The 1,211-nt window shown below is 63.2% G+C and overlaps 1 protein-coding gene across 1 annotated transcript in view; it reads left to right on the top strand.

Moving 5' to 3' along the window:
- Positions 1-1,211, top strand: part of PTPRU (protein tyrosine phosphatase receptor type U) — a 267,462-nt gene that overhangs the window by 224,606 nt on the left and 41,645 nt on the right. The window contains exon 19 of the mRNA XM_026657076.2: positions 336-412. Within this exon, the coding sequence (XP_026512861.1) occupies positions 336-412 (77 nt within the window). The remainder of the gene's footprint in view (positions 1-335; positions 413-1,211) is intronic.

Below are 1,211 nucleotides of genomic sequence, written 5' to 3'. Positions count from 1 at the left end.
TGGGGGCAGGATTGGAATAGCAGGGGGCTACGGGTCAGGAGTGAGGGTCACCGATGGGGGCAGGATTGGAATAGCAGGGGGCTACGGGTCAGAGCGAGGGACATCGGTGAGGCTTGGGGTGGGAGAGAGGCAGGACTGGAGTAGCAGGGGGGCTGCAGATCAGGAGTGAACGGCATCAGCAGATCTTTGATGAGAAGCTGCATCCCTCCAAGGGGAGCGCTAGGAAGGGCGCCGAGAGCTGTGCTGGAGCTGCGCAGGGACCACGGCCTGTTGTCTCCATCCCTGCCGCCCCCTGTCTGCACCATCACAGCCTTTTTGTCTGACTTGCTCTCCAGACGACCGTCATCGAGTCAAGCTGCACCCGCTGCTCGGGGACCCCAATTCGGATTACATCAATGCTAACTACATCGATGTGAGTACCCGGGGGCTCTGGGCCTGACCTCGGCGTCCCCGCGGTGCGCTCGTGGAGGGGTAGGAGGGGCGGCGTGGGGACCTCGCAGCGCCCGTGTGTGGCCATGCATGTTCTGCAAGGGACGGTTCTGCAAGTCCAAGCAGTGCGTGGAGGGAGGCGGGATCCCCCGGGAGGAATGTCTGGAGGTTTGTCTAACTAACCCACCACACCCTGCATGACAGGGCCCAGGGCCCAGCACAACTCTGCTCCAACAGCCTGCCCGGCGTGTGCTCTTTGGCTCTCGCTGTTCCTCCCAGCAGCGCCCCAGGACCCCATCTCCCCCTCCTCCTCCTGGGCTCCTCTCTCTCTCTCTCTCTCTCTCATTCATTCCCTCTTTCTTCCATGGTCTTTTCCTTCCCACCCCATGGACCAAACTCTCTCCCTGTGTGTGGAGGGCACCAGAAATGGAATATCAGGGGAAACGCCAGGTTGGTCTGAGGGCACACACAGGGCTGAGTGGGGAGCCCATGGAGTGATGGGGGTGTACGGTGGGTCAGGCTGAGGGGCACACACAGGGCTGGGTGGAGAGCCGAGGGCTGGGGTGATGGGGGTATCCAATGGGTCGGGCTGAGGGGCACACGCAGGGCTGGGTGGGGAGCTCAGGGCTGGGGTAATGGGGTATCCGGTGGGTCAGACTGAGGGGCACAGGCAGGGCTGGGTGGGGAGCTCAGGGCTGGGGTGATGGGGGTATCCAGTGGGTCGGGCTGAGGGGAACACACAGGGCTGGGTGGGGAGTCCAGAGCTGAGGTGATGGGGTATC

Source organism: Terrapene carolina, unplaced genomic scaffold (genome assembly GCF_002925995.2).
Source record: "Terrapene carolina triunguis isolate 2854851 unplaced genomic scaffold, T_m_triunguis-2.0 Scaffold236, whole genome shotgun sequence".
Classification (NCBI taxonomy): domain Eukaryota; kingdom Metazoa; phylum Chordata; order Testudines; family Emydidae; genus Terrapene; species Terrapene triunguis.
The sequence above is the reverse complement of the archived record's forward strand: the minus strand, read 5'-3'. Positions and strand labels throughout refer to the sequence as shown.